Source organism: Trichechus manatus, unplaced genomic scaffold, assembly GCF_000243295.1.
Source record: "Trichechus manatus latirostris isolate Lorelei unplaced genomic scaffold, TriManLat1.0 scaffold00029, whole genome shotgun sequence".
In the NCBI taxonomy this organism is placed as follows: Eukaryota; Metazoa; Chordata; class Mammalia; order Sirenia; family Trichechidae; genus Trichechus; species Trichechus manatus.
Genome location: NW_004443965.1, coordinates 7,980,154 through 8,006,735, shown reverse-complemented (window position 1 = coordinate 8,006,735; position 26,582 = coordinate 7,980,154). Strand labels below are relative to the sequence as shown.

Below are 26,582 nucleotides of genomic sequence, written 5' to 3'. Positions count from 1 at the left end.
AGATGAATATTTATTTAAAGTTATTTCCCAACTGAATACAACTTTCTAGATATTTTAAATAGATTAAAAGTTAGACTGTTGAAATCTGCTTTTTAATATTACAAACATATTCTGCAGATCATGTCCATCAAGATTGCTCAATCCTGTCTGAGAAAACAGATACTACATGATATATAAAAATGCGGTACCTTCTATTTGTTTTCAATTCCGTATGAAAATCTTTTGAGAGTACTGACTATATGGCAAAACTCCAAGCTATTCACAGCAGAGGATACAAAGTAAAGGGCACATGCAAGCCTGGTAGAGGAACTATTTAGTAGATAAGGAAGGCGTTTTTAATGTTTATTATTGTTTAAATTTCAAAACCAAAACAAGTGGTCTAACCAGAAGATTTCTAGGAACTGGGAAAGCAGGCTGGCATATAGCACAGAAAGACTCAAGTTCACTCTATACATTCATACAGTACCTGGGAGCTGAATCTGTGAACATCGTCAGAGGCACTGACAAGATCAATGGAAGACATGGAGGAAGAGCGACTATAGGGCTACCAGAGACAGACAAAGAAAAAACCAAGTAATCAGAACAAAGGCACAACAGAGCATTCAGTACCAACTTCCAAACACAAGATAAAGAAAGAGAAAACAAAGCACCATATGAAACAAGCACAGCAGCAAGTGCTGACTTCATGCACCTATTATGTATTATGCTCCAAAATCATTCTAAAAAGAATGTAGTGCTTCCAATAACACAAAATATTACCACTTAACCCCAAAGAAGAAAGAGACTTAATATAACTGGCTATACTCTAGTTAATTATTTTGGTCTAGCCACCCTGCTACCCACTCATCCCACTTTTTTTTTAAAAAGAAAGAACATTATGTTCAGAATTAGATTTCTACTTTGGAGGATGTATATGGAATACAAACAGCCCTGGTAGCACAGTGGTTAAGGGTTTGACTGATAACCAAAATGTTGGCAGTTCAAACTCATCAGCAGCTCCATGGGAGAAAGATGTGGCAATTTGCTTTTGTAAAGATTACAGCCTTGGAAACCCTGTGGGGCAGTTTTACTCTGTCCTATAGGGTCACTATGAGGAGGAATTGACTTGACGGCAATGAGTTTGGCTTTTTTTTTTTTTTTAATATATGGAATACAACATGTAGTATAAAAAAAAATTTCAATATTTAAATTCAAGAAAAGGGGAAAAAACTTATATAAGATAGTTCATCAACAGTAAAGAACAATACAACATAGACTTTGTGTAAACTGACATTAACTTACCTTTTGGACAAATTTGTGAGTCCCCACAGTTGAAAAGGCATCTCCAGATGGCAAGGATGTAGGCCAATGTAACCTGACCTTTTCATTCTGTGACTAAGAAAACATAAACTGTTAAGATGGGAAGGTTTTTAAGTGTATTTTATGCCTTTGGAATAGATAATATAACTGGAACTACTAACATTTCATTACTGAACACTTTAGTATTTATAAATATTTGAATTATAAAACTACACTAGAGACACAGCCTTTTCAAATCTTGACGTTTCACATATTCCAATCCAATCTCTTCTTTCTGACTCTATCGACACTACCTTAGACCAGGGATTAGCTCTTTAATTTTGCTCCTATTCAGACTCTCTAATACCTGCACAGCATCTTACCATGAGCCAATTTTAATACTGCTGCCAAAATAATTTTCTCCTATCCAAACTCAAGCCAAACCATTCCAACCATTCTACCTCAGCAGGCCATGTAGGCCTGGCCATAGGCTTATGTATCATTAGAACCGATGTCACTGTTTCAGTTATGTTCCCAAGAACATATCATATATATCTCTTTGCCTCCTTTTCATGCAGGTCTTCTGCCTTCATCCTATCATCTCACTCCCATTAAGCTGACACTTGACCTCTTTCTTCCTTCTTAGCTTGCCTAGTTAATTCCACCTGATTCATTCAACAAATATTTACTAAATATAATATGCCAGAAACTGTGCTGTGTTGTGTGGGTGCTTCTTTTCTAACTATAAAGAAGACAGGTGGTAATTTCTATTCAACACTGTCCGAACACACCTCCTAAGACCTCACTTCTCACTTAACAATTTACTGCGTATCTTTCCTTATGTTTGCAGATAAAGTAAACTCAAAAATGTGTAATATGAGTGTCAATGGAGAATATCTATCTACTGGCTATATTGTTGAGAGCCCTGTACGATATATACCATATATAATAAAAGAAATGATCTGAACCTATGAAACTGATTTCATGAATTACTTAAGTTTACTAATTTAGAGCATTACTATACTGTAATTATCTTTGTAAATATATCTATGTGCCTGACTATGGGCAAGAAAATTCATGGTCTGTTTAATGACTTGTTTTGTGGCTCATATACCAGAGTGTCTGAATAAATGACTGAAATTAAATGATTTGATAGCCCTATGAATATTTCATTTTCTAAGGCTTCCAGAAGTTTTCATTGATCCTCTTTTAAGCTCCAACTAACTACTGTAGTGACAGTAAAGTAGCATTTTAGAACCAGAAAGGATGTTTTGAATCACCTTGTCTAACGCCCTTGTTTCACAGATTAAAAAACCAGGGTCGAAAGAATTTAAGTGATAAGTCCGTAGCTACACAGTTAGTGGCAAAACAAAGAATAAGACCAAAGCGTCCTGACTCCGTAGTTCACTTCTCTTTCCAAAACAGCACATCCTAGAGGGGGAGAAAACGTGTGCTGGGTGGGAGACAACCAACAACAGAAAGATGCTACTTCATGTAATACTTTAGGCTTCTAAAAGTACAGCTCATTTACAAACTGAAAGTTCCCACTCTTATTGTTACATAATTTAGCCGGCATCTTTTTGGGCATAAAAAGTGAGCAATAAGCTTTACAAAGTAATGTGACATAAAGTTTTTTTGTGGATTACAAAAAAAAGAAACATGAAAAAAGCAAAAACTCAACACTGCAGGTGACATGCCCTTAGAATAGGAAACGAAAATCAAGCCAACTTTTCTATACGAGTCAATTTTTAGTATAAAACTGGTATGTATATGATTTATTTACTAGATACTTGATAAAAACCAAAAAACAACACTGTCGTTGAGTCGATTCCGACTCATAGCGACCCTACAGAACAGAGTCGAACTGGTTTCCAAGAATGGCTGGTGGATTCGAACTGCAGACCTTTTGGTTAGCAGCCGAGCTCTTAACCAGTGCGCCACCAGGGCTCCAGATATTTGATAGTCACAGTTAATTCATAGTCGCTCAAAAGGAAGGTTACGTTTCCATCATGAGAAACATAGCTTAGTCAGAGCATAGTAACTAAAATTCACCCTTAAAATACGGTAGTTGCATTGTTGCGAAATTAAAGAGGTCAAAGGATCAAATTAATCTGGAAACCAGAGTTAAGGGATTTAAGAAATGCTTTCCTTTAATTTCCACAGAAGGACCTGGGTATAAGTGCTCTGAATTCAGTGATGATGTTAAAACAATGAGCAAAGTAAAAATAAGAAACTGAAGGTGAAAGTAGTGACAGCAATAAAGGGGTTAAATAATAAAAGCTAAATAAATGATACTAATACAGAATAAAACCAAAAAACAGAAATCAGTTAGGGTAGGCACTTTGTTTCATATCCTTTTATTCTTTCCTGATTATGAATTAAGATATTATAAAAGAAACAAACAACCCTGTGTACATAATTTGGGAAGGGAGGCGGGAAGGAAAATTTTTAAACTCTTGGTCATCTTCCTTTTGAATTCATATTTGGTACCTGGTGAATAGAAATTCAGAGACTGTTTTATTCAGACTAAAGGTATGCTCGAGACACTTCAAGGGGAATAGGCAGAACATTTCCATTTAACTTCATGTTAATTAGGCATACCTCCTTTAAACAATTAATTGGTCTTCTTTCTATTGCCTGGAAATTGATAAATGAGGAAACTGACTTATAAAGATTCTTCTACATTTGTGACTCAGTGTAGACACAAGCTAACTTTCTAGGTTATTAGGTTTACAATTTTCAAATTCTATTTATTTGAAATAACATATATAAAGAAATGCATATGATGTTAAAATGAATTTCAGCTTAGAATCTTTAAAAATTGACATACCTGTTCTTCTATTTTATCTTGTCTGTCAAGAGCGGCTTCAACAGCATCAAAGAACTCTTCTTCGTTAATCAGACTATTCGGGCCTTCCTATTCAAACACGTACGAAAAAAAAGATTTTGATTTAAGAAAATAGAAAACACTGATAACCCTGGCATTAACTCTAGGGAAAAGTTGAAAATTGACTTAAACACTTATTGAGCACATACTTATGAACTAGTCAGTATGCTAGGTAATATTATCACAAAGATGAGTAACATATGCTCTGTGAAAAATATGATTGTTACAGTTAACCCACTCGGTGCTCATATATTTACTGTATATATAATATGTTAGAGTGATAGCCTACAGCAGGGACTGGCAAACTATGGCCCACTGGCCAAACCCAGTCTATCACATATTTTTGTATGGTTTATGAGCTAAGAATTTCATGTTTAAATGGTTGGGTAAAAAAAAAATCAAAAGACTAACATTTCCTGACATGTGGGAATATGAAATTCAACTTTTTGTGTCTGTAGATAAAGTTTGATTGGAACACAACCATGTTCATTCATTTATGTATTGTCTATGGCTGCTTTTGTACTACCATGACAGAGTTGGGTAATTATAACAGAGAACATATATGGTCTGCAAAGCCTGAAATATTTATGACCCATAAAACCTAAAACATTTATTGTCTGACCCTCTACAGAAAAAGTCCGTTGACCTCCACTCTAAGAGGCTACTATCTAGTTGGAGATTAAGGTAAGTACAAAGTTGCGAAGATCTACAGCCAGTAAGAAGTACAGATAGGAGTTCAGAGGAGGATGTTCCTAAGCAAGGACAATTCTTTCATGAAAAAGAAAAGTTGAGTTGATGCTTGAAAGCCTAGCATAAAGCAGTGGCTCTCAATCACCTAGGGAACTGCCTGAGGAACTTATTAAAAAGAAAATTCCCAGATACCCATACCACAAATTACTTTTCAGTAGGTCTTGGGTGGAGCCCAGGAATATGCACGGAATCTCAGTCTAATCAGAAGATAAAAGTATAAAGAACAACAGCAAAATGGAATCAAGCAAGGTATGTTCCTGCTGTGATGAACCAAGAGAAATAAGTGGAATAGCTTCAATTTAAAGTAAAAGTGGAGGCTGATAAGGTAGGCTTGGGTTTAGGGTTTCCTAAACTAAAAATTAAAAAATAAAAACCTGTTGCCCGTCTCAGCGTTTAACCACTGTGCCAAATGGAGCCCTGGTGGCGCAGAGATTAAGCATTCACCTGCTAACCAAAAGGTCGGCAGTTCACACCCACCAGCCACTCCTTGGAAACCCTGTAGGGCAGTTCTACTCTGTCCTGTAGGGTCTCTATAGTCAGAATCGACTCCATGGGACAGGTTTTTAAATTAAAAGACACAAAATAAGACACATGAACAATTGCTGGACTGTCTGGAAGCTTAACAGTTAGGTTGATAACCTCAGGTTATCACTAGTTCATTAAAAATCATCTAGCAACATTGTCCCCCCTACCCCAACCTAAACATGCCTATCCCTTACACTGGAAGAAGGAGCTCTGGTGGCGCAGTGGTTAAATGCTGGGCTGCTAACTGGAAGATCAGCAGTTCAAATCCACCAGCCACTCTGTGGGAGAAAGATGTAGTAGTCTGCTTCCATAAAGATTACAGCCTTGGAAACTCTATGGGCCAGTTCTATTCTGTCCTACAGGGTCACTATGAGTCAGAATTGACTCGACAGCAATGGGTTTAGTTTTTGGGTACACTGGAAGGGTGGGAGGAATTATGGTGCAATGCTCCTGTCATTTGGCACAGGCATATGACAAATCTTGCTTTAATGCAGTTGTTCCAAATCTTTTAGAATTATGAGGACTCTCTTACAACCCACTTAAAAACAACAACAACAAAAAACCCTACTTTTGATTCAAATACAACACACTTATCAAAAAGTACATTTCAGTTAATTATCATAAAGTGAATATACCATCCACCTATCGACCAGCTGGGTCACGAGGAAAAAGAACATTTACAACACCCCAGAGGTCTCCCTTCTACAGGACTCCCTTTATAAAGTTAAAACATTTCAAGGACACTCAAATGACAGCAGTATAACTTTGGTACCTTTTATCTGAAAAAATACAAATATACAAAATATACTCTGAATTCAAATATATTTCCTAATGATTTTAAAACTCTACTGATTATAACCATATCTACATTAAAAAACAGTAATACTCATTCAACCTACAGTGCTTTAGTGCATATGTGTCTCCTGGTCCTTATGCAGTTACTTTGGAGTCTCATGAGTCTACTAACTGGAAACTTACAGCATTAAAAATATCACAGTTGGCCAAATGAAACAGGTAAAGAACAGGTACATTTTTCCTTTGATGCCTACTCTGAGGAAGAAGAACTAATGTAATTGGAATAAAATTTCCTTTACTAAAAAGGACTTAAACCTTTTTATCTCATGCTTGTTGCTAATCTGCTGGACACTCTATAATCTTACTTGCCCTCTTAGCAGTATGTCTCACATTAATCACTATCCTGGAAGAGTCCTCTTCTCTTGGATTCCCAATTTTCCTCCTCCCTCTCCAGGCACTCTTTCTCAGGCTCCCATGCAGGAGCTTTCCTTTGCCTATTAAATGTTGGTGTTCCTCAGGGTTCCATACTTGCTCTCCTCGTAACGTTCTTATTAATTTCCAAAGCTTCAGTCATCATCTGATGACTTCCAAATTCACAGCTAGTCCATCTCTGTCTTAAGTGTTATATCTTTACACCTAACTGTATGTAAGACTTCTTCATTTGAATGTCTCATATGCAACATGTATAAAACTAAATTTATAATGCATACCTGTGCTCCAAAATCACTCCTTGCTCACATCCACACCAATCTGCCTAAGGCAGAAATTTCAGTTTAATCTTTTTTTCTCCCTCATTAAATTACCATACACTTCAATTCTACTTTTCAAATATCTAATGTTAGCTTTTCTTTATTCCTACTGCTTTTATCCTAATTGAGGTCATCTTCAACTCTCTCCTGTTTTACTGTAAACGCTGCCAAGTCCTCAGTCACAATTTATTCTCCTCATCACAGGAAGCAAGAGTGATTTTTCTAATCTGTCAATCTGAAAACTTTACTTTCTTGATTATAATCCATTGTTGACCTTTCTAGCCAGTCTCTTACCACCCATCCTCCATCCACAGAGAAGTACTTTCAGTTCCCATGATGAACCACGGTCTCATTTGCCTCCCGCGTATAAATGTTTTCTTTGTCAGTCCCTAGAGCAAACACTTTTTCTAAGCTTATTACCTAGTCAAGGGCCTATTACTCTCTCTATTCATTCTTAATGTTTTGGCTAAGATTGTCATTTTCTCTGGAAAGCCATCCTGACTCAATCTCCTCAACCTGGGTTAAAAGTACTTAATAGTATTAATTATAATTGCCTGTTAACTAGTCCATGTTCCCCATTATACACTCAGGTAGTGCTCTGAGGCAGGATTCTTATCTGCCTAGTTCCTTACTATATCCTCCCCCACCCATGCCTGGCATTATAGTAAGTATATAATAAATACCTGTAAAGTCTTAGGAATAGATTTAAGATTATCAAGAAATTGCTAAGTCTATAGATGACAGAAACTTTTAAAATTTGTTCAATAATTAGAACATCATGAATGTTAGATAAGAACAAAAATAAAATCAGATTATCAAATAGTGTCAAAAATCCAGGCAAGTATAGTAGCAACACAAGATAAGATAGATGATTCAAAACGCTAAACGGAAGAAACACAAAAACATATGCTTTAGAAGTGTAAAAACAGGTCCTAATTTACTTAAAAATTATATATTAACCTGATACCACAGATATTCAGTGAAAAAAAATTGGTGGACTTTTAATTATTTTCCTCATAGAGAGAGAGCAATGTGCATTTCAAATTGGCAGAGAAAGGATGGTTTATTCAACAAATGACACTGGAGAAAAATAATGAACCCTACATTACAACATCTAGAGTTTAAAAAATCTAGATGTATTAACAGCATATTTACATTTAGAAGAGACTTTTAAAAAACAAAAAAAAACTAGAAAATATAGGTAAACATTTACATAATTCTGAAGTAGAGAATGCTTTTTTAAGCATGATACCAAAAGTGGAGATCACTTTTCAAAAGACTGAAGGATTAATTATATAATGTTCAAAGGACATGGACAAGTGAATCATTAAAGAAGGAATATAAATGGCTTACAAACACACACGCACACACATATATTAAAACATTCAATCATATCAATAAAGCAAATTTTTTGGCTTTGAAACTAGTAAACGCATACACTTAGCACAACACGCCTCCCTCAACCCACCTCCCAGGAATAAAACTGTTGACAGAAGCACAGATAAACAAGTATACAAGCATACGTATATATTGCTGGTAGGAGATAAACTGGTACAATATGTTGTTAAAAATACAGACTTCACTGGGCTTATATTTTCTATATTCTGTCTGTAATGAACATATATTTTATTTTTGATATGAAAAAATAAGGTAATTTACGAAGTTGATAATTCTCCCAAGAAATAAACCTGAAATACTAAAATAAACTGCTTAGCTTCAAAATAAAAATTGATATTGTAATACAGTAACTTATATTTTAATAATCTAGATTTTTTAAAAACCTGCAATTTTTATATATTCCAGAAGAAATGACTTAACAACTTAGTAATTTTAAAATATTACAACTCAAGTCTCATCATTATGGATTTCTACAGTTGAAAATCTTTTCTAATATAAAAAATATTCAATCAACAGCAACTCTTTTATTTCCCTCTTGCATAAAAATGGCAAGAAATTCTTTCATTTTCTTAAATATCAGCTGATTATAAGTACTTTATCATTCTACTTCTATCTTGATGATGCTCCCAGCAACTGCATCTTTAAAAAGTTCATTTCAGGAATAATAACAATGTTTAATCATAACTACCAGATATATTTCTTATACCTTTTTTTCTCTAGAGAAATGTCACGGCAAAAGAGTTAATAAAACTTTAATGTATGTGTGTGTGTGTGTGTGTGTGTGTGTGTGTGTGTGTATGTATGTATACATATATGTAGGGAGGGAGATGTTATTAATTGCTTAACAAGGAAATGAAAGGGGAAACAAGTTGGTTTCAGACATTTTCAAACATAAAGGTTCATGCTCTGCTATGGATAAGATCTTACCTAATAACACACATTAAAATCTTTTATCAGTAAATACTCAGATTTTTTCCCATAAAAGTTGCTTTATTTTAAGAAAGGAAAAATAAAAATAAAAAAGACTAAGAAGCTAACATTAAAAATTATTATCCTTAAAAGGGAAACAAAAACTTTCCCTATAAAGTGGACAGGACTAATACTGAGCCTTTTAAAGCTTATACTAAACTTTGTAGGCAATTAAAACAAACAAAAACCTGTTTCAGAGTAAGCCTAGTAAGAAAATGCTCCCTGGTATTTACATACCATGAAATATACATTTAATCACAATAAAAAGTTGAGTTTGTGTATATATTTAAAGTTATACATATATATTTATATATACATACATATATGTATATGTACAGAAAGAAAGAGAGAGATAAACAGAGAGACACACCCTAGGTGCTGTAAACAGTTAATGTGGTCAGCTGCTTGCCAAAAGGTTTGAGGTTTGAGTCCACTCAGAAGCACCTCAGAAGAAAAGCCTGGTGATCTACTTCTGAAAATTCAGCCACTGTAAACCCAATGGGGCACCGTTCTACTCCAACACACATGGGGTAGCCATGAGTCAGAATTGACTTGATGGTAACTGGCTATATATATACGCACATATACACACATATTTGTATATAATTATATATATTCAGACTATTTAAGGGCTACAATATTACTATTTAAAAATTTGTCACTTCCGTGATAAATTTTGCATATGCATTTCTCTTTCTAATATCAAAAATAAAATTCATACCTCATAGTCTGGTCCTCCAAAGTGGGACTTTTTCTTAAGTTCTGTCATGGCATTTTTGTATGCTTCCTCTATTCTTCTTCTCTTCTCAATTTCCTATTTAACAACAACAACAACAACAACAAAAAATCAACTGAAAAATTTATCATTTGAAGTGGGAATTTTAACTACAATTCTTTTTAAATGGATTTCTTCTGCATTTCACTGAAACTGTACAATTTGACCAAATAATAACTCCACTGGTATGAAAAATAAGAGTACTATTCTGTCCAAGAAAACATGTTTATCTAGGCTATATATTACATATACCATAAGCTAACACTTAAGATCACCTTATAGGCAGGCTATGTATTTAAATGGATTAAGTAACTGCAAGTGTCTAAATATACTTTTAAAAAAGATAATTAGTCCCAGAGAAATGCCTACAATACATTCTTGTATTTTTTTTCCAGTAAGAGTTTTATTTCTTTTCTTATGAATTAAAAATGGCAAGGAATGGATATGAGGAAGAAACGAACTCAATTAATAGCTGGAATGAATGAATGCTAAAAAGATACTCTAAGAAAGACAAATTTCTTGTATTTTCCCACTGCTGGCAAGACTGAATTTTAGAGCTGAACTTTATAAACTTTAGAGATCAACTTTAACCCTCTCCTTACATAAATAAGGCATACAGATTTGAGAGGTTAAAGACCCAGTCAACACAAAAAACAACAAAGGCTGGCCCCAGCACCAGCAAACTTGTGGAAAAACACAAGACGAAACAAACAAAGCCTTTATTTCCTCACCTCAAATAATTCATGGCTAAATTAAAGTCCACAGTGAACTCACACAAAGCTTCCAAAACCTTATATGTGAATTAAAGCTAGTGCAAATCAATAAATAAATTCATAAGACCCAGAGAATTTATTAATTGATTTTTGTGTACTAATGAGAAAATGGTATGGTACTACAGACTCATCAGAATGGCTAAAATAAAACAAACAAACAAACAAAACCTCTAACAATACCAAGTATGGTCAAGGGTATAAAGAACTGGAATTCTCATCCATTGATGGTAGGAATATAAACTGATAAAACGACTTTGGAAAATTGTTTGACAGTAGCTATTAAAGCTAAGCATATACCCTATGAATCAGAAATTCTATTCCTAGGAATATGCCAAAGAGAAACGAGTACATATATCTACCAAAAGAGATGTACAATAATGCTCACAGAAGCTTTATTGAGAATAGCCAAAAAATGAAACCACCTAAAGGTCCATCAACAGGAAAATGGATAAACAAATTGTGATATAATCATAAATGAAACACTACACAGCAATAAAAAATGCTGAACTACTACTAAATCCACAACATGGATAAATCTCACAGTCAATGTTGAGGGGAAACAAAGCCAGATACAAGAGTATATACTGTATGATTCACTTATGTTTAAGAACAGACAAAACTAATTTATGGAGACGTAAGTTAGAAATGTGGTCACCTCGGGGTGGGGGATAGCGTGGTATGGACTGGGAAGGGGCATGAAGGAACCTTCTGGGTGCTAGAAAAGTTTTATATCTTGACCTGAGTGTGGGTACAGGGATGTATCCCATTGCCATCAAGTCGATTTCGACTCATACCGACTCTGTAAGACAGAGCAGAACTGCCCTATAGAATTTCCAAGGCTGTAAATCTTTATGGAAGCAGACTGCCACATCTTTCCTCCCATGGAGCAGCTGCTGGGTTCGAACTGCTGACCTTTTGATTAGCAGCTGAGTGCTTAACCACTGTGCAATCAGGCTCCTACAGGGATCTATATATATGTTAAAAAAAAAAAAAATCAAGCCATACACTTAAGACTGGGGCACTTCACTGTATGTATATAATACATCAATAAAGAAAACAAAATGAATAGGGTAGCAATAACATTAAAAAGACTTAAGAGAAAATAAGAAAGCATGTGAAAATTACACATCTGTAAGTCTATTAATATACGCAAAGTTGTCTTCAATGAACAGACATTCTTATTAACATTGTTAATAACTAAAGTGATTTAATCTTAGAATTTTGGGACTTATTGGACATGACTGACTTCTATAATACAAAGGATTATTATTCCAGGTAACCAAGAAAAATCACCATGACTAAAGAATATTAACTTTCAATTACTTAGCCAAAAGAACAGTGGAAATGACATTAGAAATCTACTTCATGGTAGAATGTAAACAATCAATTCTACTATTAAACAGCTATAATTATACCATAAATCCCCTATACAATTGCTCTCATTAGACTTTAAGCTCCTTGAGACTATTTCGTCTTCATCACTGTTTTGCCATTCCTAACTTAGGGCCTAGCACAGGGTACACAAATACTTCTTGAATGAAACAGAACAATTTCAATGAAGCCATATTATCACTGACTGTACTTTCTTTCCCAATTCTATGAATTATCTAAAATACATATTCGTTGATAAACAACTCCAAGAACTTTCTGGTCTTCTTTATAACCATTCCCTATAAAATGTAACTGAGATCCTATTGTCATTTTAACCTTGAGAAAAAAATAAAGTGGAAAAGGTGAATAAGATTTGACATCAGACAGACCTGTAAGAACACCATAAAACACAGTTTCCAGATTTCAATTAATACTGCCATCTTGTGCAGCTGTTCTTTGGTTAAGAGAAGCAGCAAAACTAGTTTCTTCACAGATCCTTTTGTTTGCTCTACTTATCGCTACTCAACAAAACAGATAAGATCTACAACCCTGATTGGAATCAAAGTCCACCTCCCTTTCAACAGGGCAAATAAACTTGATTGCTGGAAAGATGGGGAAGTCATGTTACTTAATGTAAAAGTATTTTTTTTAAAGAATATTTTTAGGCACTGTGGTTAGAGTACATGACTGAAGAAGATGATTCCTTAGTGAAAGACAAACAGATTAAAGACAGGAGACCTAAAGAGAAAGTTGCCGAAAATTTTTAAATAAGTTAGTCTGGTCAAGTTGAATGATTATCTTAAACTATTAGTCTAATGGATTTCAGAGGTTGTCCTGTTCTCTCAAAACCTTTGTTGTATGTATGGGAAATTTTCTGAAGACTCAATCTGATACACACTGAATAGAACTGAAATCTTTGAAGATGTAATAGTTCAGCTCCAGAATGTAATGAAATGCCTACACCTTAAGTGAAAGTTTTCATTGTCTGTTTTTAAAGAATATATAATAGCTAGCCAACATGGTTTACTCTCACCTACACTTGAGAGTTCTAAACAGTTCTCCTTTCTTCTAAAACACAAGGCCTTCATAATGTTACTCAAATCCTCTAACCAACCATTCTGCCATTTGATCAGTGATTACACTGCTTTCCTTAGTGTCCCATTCAAATTAATAAGACCTTCAGACACTCCAAGCAATATGACTTACTGATGAATAATAAAATTCTGACTGATGTCTGGCATAGTATCCAGAGCTGAAGTATCAGAATTAGAGTAAAATTCCTCTAATTCTGCTATTTGGGTACCTTTGGACCAGTCTCTAGGTCTCAGTTCCCTTTTCTATAAAATGATGAAGTTGGAATAGAACTAGATCTTTAAGGTATGTTTCAATTCTAACAATTTTACAGTTTTACTCAAGTTGAATTATAAACAGAAATATTCCTCCTAAATAAATGCAGTGAGCCATGCTTCACACCAGATACTAAAGATTCACACGGTAATATTATTATCAGTGCTACAGTTTAAACAAAGGTGTAAAAATGTAAACATAAGCCAAATGTGCAACACAACAACATAATGTATGTTAAATTATATCACATGACCTCTGAAAAAACACATGTCTATGAATGCAATAAATCTTTAACTTAATAAACTGGTGTTTCAGTTCATACAACTTAAACATGTTCCATATATCACACACTAAAGCTGGGTAATGCTAAATGGTTCATCACTTCCATTCCAAGGTATTACTAATATCATTACAAATTTTTCATAATATTAAATTCCTATCAAAAAAGTGTATTTTACAGTAACTGAATAAATAAATGATCAATCTCATCAGGAAAAATGAGTCTACAAAGTCCACAAAGTTTCAGGAATAATACCACCTGCTATTTCCTTCAACTCAATACATTTTTCCCTAAGAAATTAATTTGATTTAAATGTTTCAATCAATATATACAATTTAAATAAAATCTGAGTATTTTTACAAGGAAACAAACAAAAAACTAGTCTTACCTTATCCAGTCTCTTTTGCCAGCTATCCTCGCGTTTTACCATTAATTCAATACAGTGAGAAAGTGTAGCAAGAATTCCAGCAGTAGTTGCTTTAAAAGTTATTGCTTCCCCTTTAAAGTCTATACCATTAATCCCTTTTGGTGTTACATGAGGAAATACTGAAAAAGAAAGTTATTCACTGAAAATCTTTCTAATGAAGAAATAACTCCTTATCAAAATTTAAGATTGGAAAATATTTTAAAAACTAGCAAGTCAGAGAAGATTTTGGACTACAATTTTCCTCCTATGGAACAACATTTTAAAATCTCTCATCATTGCTCTGTGAGTAAAGCAGCTGTTGCAGCATATACCCTTTAAATTCATTTATCTGGATTCTGTTTCCTGAAATTGATGTGCTCTGTTGCACCCAGTGAATCAAGTGATATGAGGAGTAATACTTCAATGATAATATTCTGACAGCTTAGAGTGGGACCTAATTATGGCAATGACTAGCTTAAATTTTAAGAAACTAAGAATTTTAAAAAATATCTGAAGATAAACTGTAGAATTGAATAAGGTGATAAAAAAATTTTAAATGATTTCCAAATTTAAGCTCAAGACCAATACTCATACTACGTAGCTCTTACATTTACATTTTATAATTTTAGCCTTGAATTAAATGCAAACAAGACAGTATTATGAAATCCTCTCAACAGAACGCTTATAAATGAAATAATGCTACTTTCAACTTTAAAAACTCAAGGCAAAATGTTCATGCAAAGACTTGTATACAAATGTTCACGGTAGCTTTATTTGTAATAGCCAAAATTTGGAAACAGTCCAAATGTCCACCAACAGATGAATGAATAAACCAATTGTAGTATATCTACACAATGGCTACTACTCAGTAATGAAAAGGAATCAACTATTAATACATGCAACAACACATGAATCTCAACCTAAAAAAGAAGCCAAGTAAAAAAGGACACATACTGTATAATTCCATTTATATAAAATTCTAGAAAATACAAACTAATTTATAGTGATAGAAAAAAGATCAGTGGTTGTTTGGAATAGGGTGAGGGATAGGAGGGGGGGATTACCAAAAGGGCTCCAGGAAACTTTTGAGGGTGATGGATATTTTCACTATCTTGATTGTGGTCATGGTTTCATGGCTATATACATGTATCAAATCTTACCAAACTGTATACTTTAAACGTGCAGTTTATAGTATGTCAATTATACCTCAATAAAGTTGTTTAAAAAACTTCTTTATAAGACTAAAAATTCTTTCTACAATTTTAACTTCTACTTTTTCCATTATTCTTACCAAAATTACAGTTACATTACAAACTACTATTTTTATTAATAATCAGCTTAGAAATTCAAAGTAATCTGTATCCTTTACAAGTGAATGTGTGCAATAATGGGTCCTCCCCGGTAAATATTTGGTAATTTATATACTTAGGAGTCAGTACAAGAAGAAAGAGCAACATGAAATGCCTTTGGAAAAACTCTAGAAATACAGAAATGTATCTCTTCACCTGCACTTGCTACTTCTAGAAGCAGCCACCTGAAACTCTTTTTGGAATGCTATGGGGGTTATAAAATAGATTTTTAAGCTCTCAAACACTTGAAAATAAAAGTCTTGCACAGTAGGGCCCTCTGAAATAAAATCCTCTCATGTTACATCTGTCAGGAAATGAAAGGCACAAAGACAAAACCTCATCTTAATTTGTCATCCACCAGCCTACTGTAAATATCGGTTACTTTGATTTTTTGCTCCAAGTCTCTTATACCTTATTTTGTGACACCATATTAATCTTAACAGAAAAACTCCAGCAAAATCCCAAGTACCGGATAATTTTGGATGAATGAGCATATTTTGTAAAAAAGGTAGAGCTGAAGATAAGGAAAAAAAATTCTTAAAGAGACCAGATGACACATCTTAATTTCCTTTAAGAAAATGATACAGTATAGTAATAGGAAGTTGAAAATATATAATCATGAATATAAAGGGCAGAAATGGAAGAACTGACAAAATAATCTCTAAAGCTAGATTTGTAAGTACTTACTCTCTAAAGATTATCATTCAGATTTATAGCTATTTCAGTTGAACTCTGGCCTTAAACACAGCTTTAAACAACTTTTTTTAAGGTACTAACACTCAGAAAATCAAGGGACCTGTAAGTTAACATCAACATGTCAAAAATAAAAACAAATGCTGAAAGAAGGTAAGTGATTTGGAATGTTCTTTATTAGACTCTCACATTCTATTCTGAATGGTACATATGGTACATATAGGTAGCATAAAGCGGGATCATCATAGTTTCTGTGGTGAAGAGGTTTTTGTTTCTTCATAAGATGCATTCCAAATGACCGTGTATGTGCGTGCAAGTGTGTGTGCGTGCATGGGGACAGGAAATGAGACTGGTGGAAAATCCTTCTGAACAGGCAGAATGGCAGTAGTTTCCTGCTAAAGGTGCATAGAAGATAGATTTTTAAGACTTCGGAATATTTTTTATCCTCATATTTGATCAAAAGATTGGCTGGGTATAGAATCCTAGGTTGAAAATAATTTTCACTCAGAATCAAGAAGGGTACTGGTCCACTATTTTGCAATTTCCAACCCCTTGCGAAGGCCAATGCCATTCTTAATTTTTGCCATATGACTTCACCTACCCCCTCACCCACTATCCTCCTGGATCTTCTCATCTCTCTCCAGGGTGACGACGCATCTCTTGGTGAGGATTTCGTTTTGTTCCCCCCACCTCTATTCATTATGTTGGTCTCTTTTCAATTCCAACAATTGAGACCCTCAGTTTTGTGGAATTTTCTTATGTTACACCCACTTCTCACTTATCAACATGATCAGGTTCCAAAAACCAGGTTGTTATGCGAAAATTGGTGTTATGCGAGAGCCAGGACCATGTCCCATCTTCAGGGCAGTGTCTTCCCCGCCCCCACGCACTGGGTTGCTCACCACATGTTGGGCACCCCCAGCTTGTCTCAGGATGCATGTGGCGCAGTGGGCCCCCATTCCCCACCACCATGGAACCCGCAGGGGTTGGGGGTGGTGGTTGTCGGGGTTGTCTGCCTCTCCAGAACATCAGCCGTGCTCCAGGCCTCCGTGTGGACTCCCGTGCCTCACCTCTCCACCTTCCTGCTCCACGGGCCCTGGAGATGGGCCTCGGCGGCAGGTGGCTCCCAGTCCTGCAGGCAGGTGAGGCCCCGCCACCTGTGCCTGGTGGAGGCCGCAGAGGCAGCAGAGGCGTCTTTGGAAGAAGAGACTCCCAAACCCCTTGCCTGACTCCTGCAGCCGCAGCTCCCACTGCTTCCTCATGGCTCAGCGGGTCCACTCCTGCATGCCACCGCCCTCCCTTTGTTCCCCATGGGGCTGGTCCAGCCCCTTCATCCATCACACCCAGGTACTAGGAACCACCAGCGGCCTGCGCAGACTCACTCCCTCTCACAAAACTCACCCTCCTCCTCCCCATTAATGTGTAAAATAGTAGGATAGTAGTTTTTTTCCATTGCCTTAAATGAGAATTGTCTGATAACAAGAGATAGTTTAGTCGTCAAGTGAGGAGTTGGTGTAGTTACTTAATAATTCTTTCCCTCTTTCTGGAACTGATATTAGTCAGACATCAGATCTCCTGGCTGGCACTCAAATTTATTTTCTTTCCTTCCTCTCTCTCTCTCTCTCTCTCTCATTATTCTTGAGCTTTCTCTTCTGTTTTTCTAGGATTTTACTCAACCTTTTATAGATCAACCCTTTCAGTGTTTTTTAATTCTTGCCTTTGTAATTTTTAATTTCCAAGAGTTCTTTAGTGCCAGGAATAAAACATCATGTTTTATTATTATGGACATTAACTACAGTCTTCATGAAGTTTTCTTTTGCTTCCTGCATTTTCTGAGTTCCTTTTTCTAGTTTGCTATTTTTGGTCACTTTCCTCAAATATCTGGGAATATCTGACTATCAGTTCACATTTAAGAGTGAAGTAGTGAAAGCTCTGTATGCACTAACAGTGCTTGTCAACTGGGGGGCTTCAAAGGATGATCTAGTGGCGGCAATGGCTTTTTCATGAAGGACCCCTAAAAATCTCTTAATAGTAGGTCTTTTCTCTGTGGCCATTATATTTCTCCAGAGGTGTCTTAAAATTTTTTACCAGAAAATATATGTCTGATCGATGGGTATTCTGGGAACAGAATAAGAGAAGGGGGCTGGGGATTGTACCCTTGAATATACACACTTTCATTTAATCCCTGGCTACCAGAATTCTTGGAGATAGGTAGAACAATAAAATATAAATAATCAGCAATTAACAATAAGATCTAAATAATCAGATAATTTCTAGATAATCATTTTTATTGATAGCCCTATCCATCCAAGTTTGCTTGCCTGGTATCTCTGAATCTAGAACTCTCTAGTTCAATTTCTTCAGAAAATAAACTTCCTTTCTCTTTTAGGGAATGTAGGTGGGATAGCTGAGTTTATGTGGATGGAGAAAGGTACCTGGGAGTTTTATAACTCCTTTCAATAATTTTCCCAATATCCAAACAGAAATGTTTTCTTAAAGCAGAATATTCAATGTGAAATTAAAATACAACCAAAAAAACTTTCCCAAAATAATTCTCTAATTCCATACAGATAAATAAATCTGCATGACTGAATAAGTACAATGTTGCAGACCCAAATTATACATAAAACTTTGCAACAGTAAGCTAATATTTTTGCAGGATTGGTGGGGGACTGTAGGTTATAAGGAAAGAGACCTATTGTGAAAAGAAACGGAGAGGAAAAGGTAGAAAAGAAAGCAGCATTAGGTTTTAGTATCAATAACAGAGTGGTCCAATATGATCTCTGAAGTACAAAATTATTTCCATGCATCTAACAGTTAAAAAAAAATGATTTGAAAATATGCCACAATCACCGATTTTACTTTATATTCTTTCATAACTTCAGCAAAAATAAGCATAATCAGATGAAATTATTTTGTTCACAAAGGCCTATTGGTAACAAAACATTTTTAGGAACTCACTCTAGTTTTTCCTTAGAATATGTCCAAAGGAAAACAATAACTACAAATCACAAGTTTTCAATGAACAGTTCAGAATTCCATCTGAAGTGTTAGCCATTATAAGTAAAGCAACGATTAATAAATCAGTATAAGAAATAAACCATCTTGTTCCAGGAACTATAAACGTTATGCTGTGAAAGCAGAGCTATTGCAATAATTTTCTTTTAATAACATTGATTATATACTTTCAATATAAGTTTATCAGTGGAGAAAAGAATGTTAAACAGAAGGAAAGAAATATACTCAAAAAACACATTCAAGTTAAGTTCCATTAGCATATTTCCCCATATCATCATTTTCAGTACTAGAATTTCATTACATCAAATCTACAATGACTGGAATTTAGAATAAGTCTTTGTTAGATAGTGAGCAGCCATTAATACTATTTAACCTCAGAATGTGCCTTCCCTAGGAGAAATTTTCACTTGAATTCCAGCAGTTCCACTGCTTTTAAAAATTACTCAATTAGGTAATTATGCTTTGATACACAGTGTATTTTATCCAACTGAGGGAAAAATGTATTACTTACACTTTTCCTTACTGCCATTGGTGTTATGCAAGAAATCTCCATCAGAACGTGTTGTTGGAAAGTCATCTTCATCATCTTCTACCACTAAATAAAACACATTGTTAAAGAATATTAGGACAAAAGGACATAAAATTAACCAGTTTATTCTTATTTTCAACTGAGTCAATATACTCTGGATTCTATGAGTGCAAGATCTTACTCATTTTTATATTTTCAGTGGTTATCAAGGTACGTTCAATAAATATGCTGTGGGACATCTTTAATACCATATATTATGTTAAAATTGTGTTCATTCTCATTTGTGTATGGAATGGTTATTATCAATTATGTTGCCCTTTAGGTCTTCCTATTTCTTCTAACTTACCTTTTGAGCCATTTCATAACTCTATAAAAGTCCCAGAAGGTCTGAGTAGGGATTATAAAAGAGCATGCAGAGGATACGCAGTGTCTATCTCTGGGAGTTCTCAAATCTATACCATTTCCTGAGAATCTGGATGGTGCTAACTGAAAAGCTGGTGGTTCAAGTACACCCAGAGGCACCTCAAAAGAAAGGCCTGGTGATCTACTTCCGAAAAAATCAGCCATTGAAAACCCTACAGAGCACAGTTCTACTCTGACAAACCTGGGATTGCCATGAGTCAGAATCAACTCAACAGCAACTGGTTTTTCTGGATACACAGGAAAACTATAACGAGTTGCAGGTGTTATAGCAACTTGCATTCACCCCAATGTATAAGTGCCTGGACATCTCTTTCAATTTTCCCAATTACAAAATATATATATGTATCTGGAAACCCTGGTGGTCTAGTGGCTAAGAGCTATGGCTGCTAACCAAGAGGTTGGCAGTTCAAATCTACCAGGTGCTCCTTGGAAACCCTAAAGGGCAGTTCCACTCTGTCCTCATAGGGTTGCAATGAGTCGGAAATGACAGCAACGGGTTTTTTATGTATACATACACATATATACATGTATACATATATACACACACATATACATACATACATATATATATATATATATACACACACACACACAAATACATATATATAGAACAGGGCACAATTGTCCCATAGCATTTCCAAGCCTGTAATCTTTACAGAAGCAAACTGTCACATCTTTCTCCTGCAGAGCGGCTTGTGGGTTAGAACTGCCAACCTTTTGGTTAGCAGCCAAACGCTTAACCACTGTGCCTTTTAATTCCAAAAAAAGAAAACAACAAAAAAAGCCAGAAACCTGTTACTCTCCTTCTGCTTACCTCTTTTTAGTTTACTGCCTAACCTACTTTAAAACTCTTCACTATGTATTCTACTCTTAATGCAAATCTCTGAACCTCAAACTCTGACCTTTCTATCAAGCCTTTTCTGTTTTCTACCAAGGTTTTATGGATTCTTATTCTATTATTGTTATTTTATTTTATTATCTTTGAGGAACTCCCTTTATACAAAAGTAATCTTTTCATTACAAACTTGTCTTATTTCTTGCCTATATTTCTATACCTGATAAGTAATTTGGCTCCACAAGGAACACCACATTTCCTTTAGCTCTCTCTCGCCCTTGACTGAAGGGTAGGAATCACCATCGAAAATACCTTTATTCTGTACTACCACTTCCTAATTACTTAACTATTTCACTTTTTTATCACTTGAAAATTTTGTCTATAGCAACTTTCTCAAATAATAAACTGCTATTATCTACTAACCCCTTGCATTCCTTTCTACCAGGTTGACTAACATCAATATCCAGTTGACATTTTTCTTTTCCACTTCCATCACTCCTACAGACCTCAAATTCATGCTGAAGTCTCTGCAGACAACATTTTAATTCCAAGATGAATCACTTTTCCAGACTCTGTGGACCTTCATCTCCTCACAAATCATTTGCAAATATGGTCAATTTTATGAAATCCATTAACACAGTGTACTATTTCTTTTCCAAATTAGTATTTATCATCAGACAAGATCCTGACCTTGACTTAATACCACTCTGATTAATCTCTCTTAACTGCACTGAAACTCTTGCACTTTACTCACTTCATTAGTACCTGTTTTAGTACAAAAGATTTACTTTCTTAACTCCATGGTTATTGTTATTGTGTGCTGTTGAGTCGATTTTTGACTTATAGCCGACTACACGTGACAGAGTAGAACTGCGCCATAGGGTTTTCTAGGCTGTAATCTTTACGGAAGCAGATCGTCAGGTCTTTCTCCCATGGAGCCACTGTGTGGGTTCAAACTGCCAATCTTTCAGTTAGCAGCTGAGTGCTTAACTGCTGCCCCACCAGGGTTAGTTGGAGGTTATAAAGGTGAGTGTCATATGACGAAGAAAACATAGGAGGAGCTAACCAACCACCTCCATGGTTAGCTACTCCTATGTTTTCTTCTTCATCTATAACACACATTCTCAACTTTATACCCTCCAACTAAGTCTACAAACTACATTTTCCTGGATCACTCATCTATGTTTTCCCCTATACATTCAACTCTGAGTGTCACCAAATAAGGCTTTATAAATGAATACTTGTGGTTCAAACCATCAGCAGCTCTGAGGGAGAAAGATACGGCAGTCTGCTTCCATAGAGATTTATAGCCTAGGAAACCCTATGGGGTTGCTATGAGTCGGAATCAACTTGATGGCAGTGGGATTTTTGGTCATTGCACTAAATTTTTTTTCATTTGTTCTTTGTAAATAAAAAAAAAAGTCAGTTGAGAGAGAATATGAATTTAAAAAAATTAATCGCCACTAAGGTGGGATCTTGTGCAATACTGCTTTCATGGCTGGGATGTATTTTCCTGGAAAACTCAAAGCCTTCTAAATAATATCTGCTTTTCCTTTTCTGGGGCCGTGGCGGTGCAGTGATTAAGCATTTGGCTACTAACCAAGAGGTTGGCAGTTCAAATCCATCAGCCGCTCCTTGGAAACCCTATGGGGCAGTTCTACTCTGTCCTATAGGGTCACTATGAGTAGGTATTGACTTGACGGCAACAGGTCTTTTTACCTTTTCTGTTGGTAAGTCTTTCTATTGTCAGAAGGCTTGCTCAAAACCCTGGTTCCTACTTCTACTAGATTATCTACAGTTATCTAGAAATTAAAGACTAGAATCTGAGGCTCTATCTTCCTCCAATCCCTCCAATATTTTGGTCTAGGAGGACCAGGGTGAGGGGTATAATGTAATCATTTCTTTTTTTTAAAGCTCTCCCGGGTGATTCAAATAATCAGCAAGGCATCCATATTTTACTATCCAAATATTTCTCAACCAGTAAATTAATCTTCCTCTCAAACTACCCTCTCTCCTCACCATCCACCCTGTCCCCTCAACACACACAGAAAAGGTTAATGACCTTCTAGTGAAATCTATTGGTTCTTCGTATGGCTCAACTTCATCTTTTCCTTAACCTCCTGATCTCTGTGTTCTATTCGACACTGCTCATCTTTACGGTGAAACTTCTGCTTGCAAGACAAAACACTCTTGGTGGATTTCCCACCTTTCCAACCATATCTCTGTTTTATGTTTGTTTTAAGAATGAAATTTCTTTTTCCTTAAAGGCATCCTTCAAGTCTCCTTCCTCAGATACTTGTCCTTCCACCCCATAGGAGTTTATCTACTCTTATGACTTCAGTTATTTTTTTATGCTTATGTGTTTTCATTTGACTTCTTATACTAGCACTAGGCTCATATGTTCCATAGAATTTCTCCAAAGAAATGTCTACTACTAAAACTCAATATATCTAAAAGTGGCTCAATAAACATATCAGTTGTGCAACTTTTTATATTTATAGTTAAGTTCAGTTCTCTGTATAATTCTCTGATCTGTAAAAAGGGTTAACATTAGTACCTACATCAAAAGCGTGTTGTAAGATTATATAAAATAACTCATGTCAAGTGTTTAACATAGTACATGGTTGTTGTTGTGTGACGTCAAGTCGATTTTGACTCATAGTGACCCTATAGGACAGAGTAGAACTGTCCCATAGGGTTTCCAAGGCTGTAATCTTTATGGAAGTACACTGCCACATCTTTCTCCTGAGGAAAGGCTGGTGGGTTTGAACCACCGATCTTTCAGTTAGCAGCTGAGTACTTAACCACTGTGATATCAAGGCTCCTTATAGAACATGGTAAACACTATAAAACACTTTAAAAAGTAATCATAGTGATTTTCCTCTAGTGGATCTCTTCTCTATTCCTGATGCTTGATCTAGAGCCTCATATCCTGATGCTTAGATTATGACAGTGTTTTACTATCTTAGTCTCTCATCATTCCAAATGCATGTTACAATCATCTATAATGATTAACCTTCTAAAAAAATTAATTTCAACTTATCATATCCTTGCTTAAATGGTAAGTTATTTTTCAAATTACCAAAGTGAAAATTAGTTTTTAGATTAAATCCCAACTGTTCTTGTGTTCAATACTCTCCATCAAAAATAGCCTAGTAGTACCTAATAGGGATTTCCAACTGTTTGTAAATTTTTAGTCTAATACTCAATACATAAAACTGATGAAAATAAGAGCTGCTTTGCTAAAAGAGTAGTGTTTTTTCTCTCCTTTCCAACAAAGCACTCCCTGTCTATCCTTGAGGCACCTCTGAAGAACTTCTAGGGATGTCTGATGTGGTTTGAAACTACTGTTCTAACACAAATCCTCCACCCCAATCAAACTGACGCTCTTTACCAACTCTCAAATCTGTTCTGCTAAATCCCATCTTTGGATCTTGCAAATTCCTGTTTCCCTTATCCCTTCAACAATCTAACTTAACCACATTAATAATCGCAGCTATTACTTATTGAGTTTTTGCCATTAACACAGCGCTAACGAATATATTCTCATTTAAACAGCAAGATTAGAAGAACTTTTACTCTTAATGTGCTATGTAAGTCTTGTTTTAAAAATCAAAGGGTATGGTTTGGGTCAGAAGTAATGCCTTCATTCCCCACAGGGTTATTTAAATCTTACTAAAGGGCTAAGTAAATCTTACTGAAGTATGTATGGCAGTGATGAGGGGTGTAGTAAGACTACCCTAAGAGCAATTCTGATAAAGTATTTTATATGAAAACACTGAAACCCTAAAATAAGAGGTTGGTGTTACCATTTCAATGTCACACAGAACACTGACTCTTAAAATTCTTTAGGTCATAGACTTAGTGTTGATAATATACTAAAAGTGCACACAGATCCACAGACTCAGGTCATCAACCCTGATCTATAGCCAAAGTAGGAGACTATGGTCCATGTCCTTATTTCACCTTCACCCATCATATATTCTTAAAAATATCAGTATCTGTAAAATAGCATTTGTAGAGAAATTAGTCTACCATTGTTGCTATTTATTCAAGCATATAACAGAAAGGATTAGATTAATATTTAGAATTATTTTTCAGTTCTATGCAACCTGGTTATCACTATCCCAACTTCTATTCCTTACACCACCACTTTTGCCTTGAAATACTATACACTGCTGGTGTGGATCACTTAAAGATAAACAAGGAATACAATTCTGTAAGTTACTGTTTTTGTTTAAAAGGCTGCTTACAAGTAAAAGAAAACTGATGTGTAATGCTGAATATGATAACAAGGATATACACTTTTTTGTATGATAAAAAACCAAAAACCAAACCTGCCGCTGTCAAGTCCTTTTGTATAAGAGAATTAGAAATCCAACTGCCTTTATTTTTACAGAAATAAACATCAAACATTAAAGAACCAAAAACTTAAAGCACATTAAATATAAAGAGCTTCAAGGCTACTTAATCTAAACAAAATTAAGTACTTTAAAAGGGACCTGGACTTCCACTTTTGGCTAAGATGGAGTAACAGGGACTGAATTTACCCTCTAGCATGAAACTAAAAAAATGGACAAAATATATGAAATAATGGAAGACACTGGATAACAGGCAACAAAGGACAGTGATCCCTGAGAATCGAGAAACGATCAAGGTGAGCTTGGAAACTGCCTTGTGAGAGATTCAAACCTATAAACTAAAGAGAAGGAACCAAGGAAAAGCCCAGTAGACTCCCTGAGTTAAGGAGATGGTGCTGAGAGTCCAGAGAGACAAAGGCAGCTAGAGTTCACAGGGCAGAATATTGGAGAGGAAAGAGCTGCACAGAGGAGAACTCTGGAGACAGGCAGAGGGTCCCCCTTGAGTATATCAGCACGTGCAAATGAGGAAACTACCTGAGTCCAGGAAAAGGATTCTAGAAAATAGTACCCAAAGCTTACATGGGGACAGAAAAAGTAGCTGTTCCCAAGACACAGACTAGAAAGCATAGCTCACAGAAAACTGGTTAGAGAATCCAAAAATGTCGTCTCAGTAGTGGACAGAATCTATAGTAGAGGTCCTATAATGGAGAACCTTACAGTATAAAGTTCTTCTACTATATACGAAGTGGTATAATATTACTGAAGGTAGACTGAGATAATCAACTATGTGATAACCAACTCTAAAGCAGCCACTAAAATAATAAAATAATTAGAGATCAGAAGTCAACAAAAAAGATAAAATGGATTATAAAAAAGGAACAAAGAACAGAGAAGAGAAAAAGAATCTGGACTCAGATCAAAATACACTTTAGTAAGAGAAAGAAATGAAAACATGTCAAGTGTCTTAGTCATCTAGTGCTGCCATAACAGAAATACCACAAGTGGATGGTTTTAACGAAAAGAAGTTTATTTCCTCACAGTCAAAGTAGGCTAAAAGTCCAAATTCAGGGC

At 35.4% G+C, this 26,582-nt stretch overlaps 1 protein-coding gene across 2 annotated transcripts in view; it reads right to left on the bottom strand.

The window, feature by feature from the left end:
• Nucleotides 1–26,582, bottom strand: part of CERT1 (ceramide transporter 1) — a 136,422-nt gene that overhangs the window by 24,924 nt on the left and 84,916 nt on the right. The window contains exons 6-11 of one of the 2 annotated variants that reach the window (XM_004374491.2): nucleotides 19,875–19,958; nucleotides 14,286–14,443; nucleotides 10,073–10,165; nucleotides 4,109–4,195; nucleotides 1,282–1,374; nucleotides 467–544 (exon numbers count right to left, since the gene is read on the bottom strand). In XM_004374491.2, the coding sequence (XP_004374548.1) occupies nucleotides 467–544; nucleotides 1,282–1,374; nucleotides 4,109–4,195; nucleotides 10,073–10,165; nucleotides 14,286–14,443; nucleotides 19,875–19,958 (593 nt within the window). The remainder of the gene's footprint in view (nucleotides 1–466; nucleotides 545–1,281; nucleotides 1,375–4,108; nucleotides 4,196–10,072; nucleotides 10,166–14,285; nucleotides 14,444–19,874; nucleotides 19,959–26,582) is intronic. The other variant, XM_004374492.2, reaches the window with a different exon arrangement.